This window comes from Macrobrachium rosenbergii, chromosome 4 (genome assembly GCF_040412425.1).
Source record: "Macrobrachium rosenbergii isolate ZJJX-2024 chromosome 4, ASM4041242v1, whole genome shotgun sequence".
NCBI classification, from domain to species: Eukaryota; Metazoa; Arthropoda; class Malacostraca; order Decapoda; family Palaemonidae; genus Macrobrachium; species Macrobrachium rosenbergii.
This window is the reverse complement of record NC_089744.1, coordinates 70,932,582-70,934,714: the sequence shown is the minus strand read 5'-3', so window position 1 is coordinate 70,934,714 and position 2,133 is coordinate 70,932,582. Positions and strand designations below refer to the sequence as shown.

General features: G+C 33.9%; 1 protein-coding gene across 1 annotated transcript in view; it reads left to right on the top strand.

Moving 5' to 3' along the window:
* Nucleotides 1-1,764: 1,764 nt before the first annotated feature.
* Nucleotides 1,765-2,133, top strand: part of LOC136837993 (uncharacterized) — a 5,611-nt gene continuing 5,242 nt past the window's right edge. Inside the window, exon 1 of the mRNA XM_067102858.1 lies at nucleotides 1,765-1,824. Within this exon, the coding sequence (XP_066958959.1) occupies nucleotides 1,765-1,824 (60 nt within the window). The remainder of the gene's footprint in view (nucleotides 1,825-2,133) is intronic.

Genomic DNA, 2,133 nt, shown 5'->3' with positions numbered 1-2,133 from the left:
CAAGGCATCGTGCATCAAATTTATGAAAATTGTCCTGAACTACATAAACGACAGTCATTTGCATATTTTCAAACTTCCTCCGGTTCTTGGAACTTTCTGCAAAACAGTATAGTCATTTAAAGCACTTCAAAGGGCATAAACGCAATGTCTAATTGTAAGATATGCTATGAAAATTGTCCATACTACGCCAGTTTCGTAAATTTAGCTTTCACTTTAAAAATTTAGGTATTTTAAAAATTTAGTCTAGTGTATTTCATATATTGTCTTCTATTATTCTCCCCTCCATAACTATATCAGCGCATGAAAACTAATCGAGCTCTGTTCCCTCTTTGTCTATATTGGATGACAAATCTAAGTACTCTTCCACTGAGAAGTTGAATAATTCATAATTCTTTATCTTGGTCTGCTTTACGTTGCGCTGAGGAAATATTTAACCTTATGTTAATAAACGCAATGTCTAATTGTCAGATATGCTATGAAATTGTCCATACTATTCCAGTTATGTAGAACATCATCTTATCAATAACGTCTATTTTTCAAGTACCTTTTGCTCTGGTAATCTTGTTTAGGGCATAAACGCACTGTGGAATTGTTAAATATGCTTTGGAAATTTGTCCATATTATTCCAATTTCTTAAATCTAGTCTTCACTTTAGAAATTTGCAGATTCATATTGCTATGGTCTGTTATATGGATTATTTTCTTATCAATAAGGACTTTTATACAAATACCTTTCACTCGTCTTTTTTTTTTATAGTAGCCTCTGGACTCTTCTGAGACCCATGGTTTTAGAAATTTTACACCATATCCCAGTGCTTCTTATCAAGCAGATTGATACACATTCCTAATTTTTATCCAATCAGCATTGATTGTCTGCATCTCTTAAGTTATGTTTTCTAGAGCTACTCACTTATTTCGACATTCCGTTGCAAAACCTCTATACTTTTAGTCTCAAGACGTTATTCAGATCAATACTGAACTCTTATGACTTATTATCAGATATGCAGATAAAAGTTGCATTCAAAGATATATTGTCAGATATTTATAACAGATACAGACGAAAAAAACTAGGGTAATTTCATCATCTTACTTAATCTGAAATTGCTCGTGCAAACCATGTTTTCTCGTTATTTCGTTTCCATGTTTCATCAAGGGAAACGCTTAAGCGGCAAAGAATTGTTGGAGATGAACAGGGAAAATAGAATATCCTTCTTTTTCCCCACAAGGTGAACTTAAGAAATATTTAATACTTCACAAGCCTCCCACTGGAATATTTTCCCAGGATTACAAGCACCCTAATTTTCGCTCCGAACTTTGAAGGCTTTCTAACCGTTTTTATTGTGATGTCTTTTGTCGACTTTAGAGAAAAAAAGTAGAAAAATTAGATTTTTTTTATACTTTCCTGATTGTACGAACACCAAATGTTGTCAGTTTTAATTTTCCACGCTGCTAAAAAAATAAAAACTGCCACAGCCCTCTGATGTGTCCGATGTGAGTATAGCAAGGTCAGCATCCATTACACACGGCAAACAAAGTCCCAGATCCCAAACAAATCTAAACAGTTGGTTTACAGGAGAGAGAGAGAGAGAGAGAGAGAGAGAGAGAGAGAGAGAGAGAGAGAGAGAGAGAGAGAGACAATGCTATGAATAACCAATGATAAAACTGTTTGCTGTATCGGAAAGAAGGTAGTAGGGAATATAATAAGAGGAGAGGACAGTCAACAAAGAAAGACAAACTAGAAGGTAAGAATATGGTTTGCTTAGAGATGGCCAGAATGTATGGAAACTCTTTGGCAATGAAGAAACAAACAAGGAAACTTTTCTCAGTAAGAAAAATGATTTGGGGTCAATCATTTTCAGTGAAACAGACGAAGGTTAGTATTTTTGTGCTCTGCTTGCGCTTGTTTAAATACTTTTCAGACAAGCGTGATTCCGCTTCTGTAAAAAAGTGAAGTTGATTTTATTTAGGAATTACCATGTCGTTTAACAGAGTCTAAATTTTGAAGTTATGAATATACTGAGAATCTATTTAAGTTAAATTTCTCTTTGAAAACTGGACTGCTTTGTCGCATTAATGAGTTAATATAAGTTTTATTTCAGTGGAATTACATACATGAAGACTAATTCTCATGAAA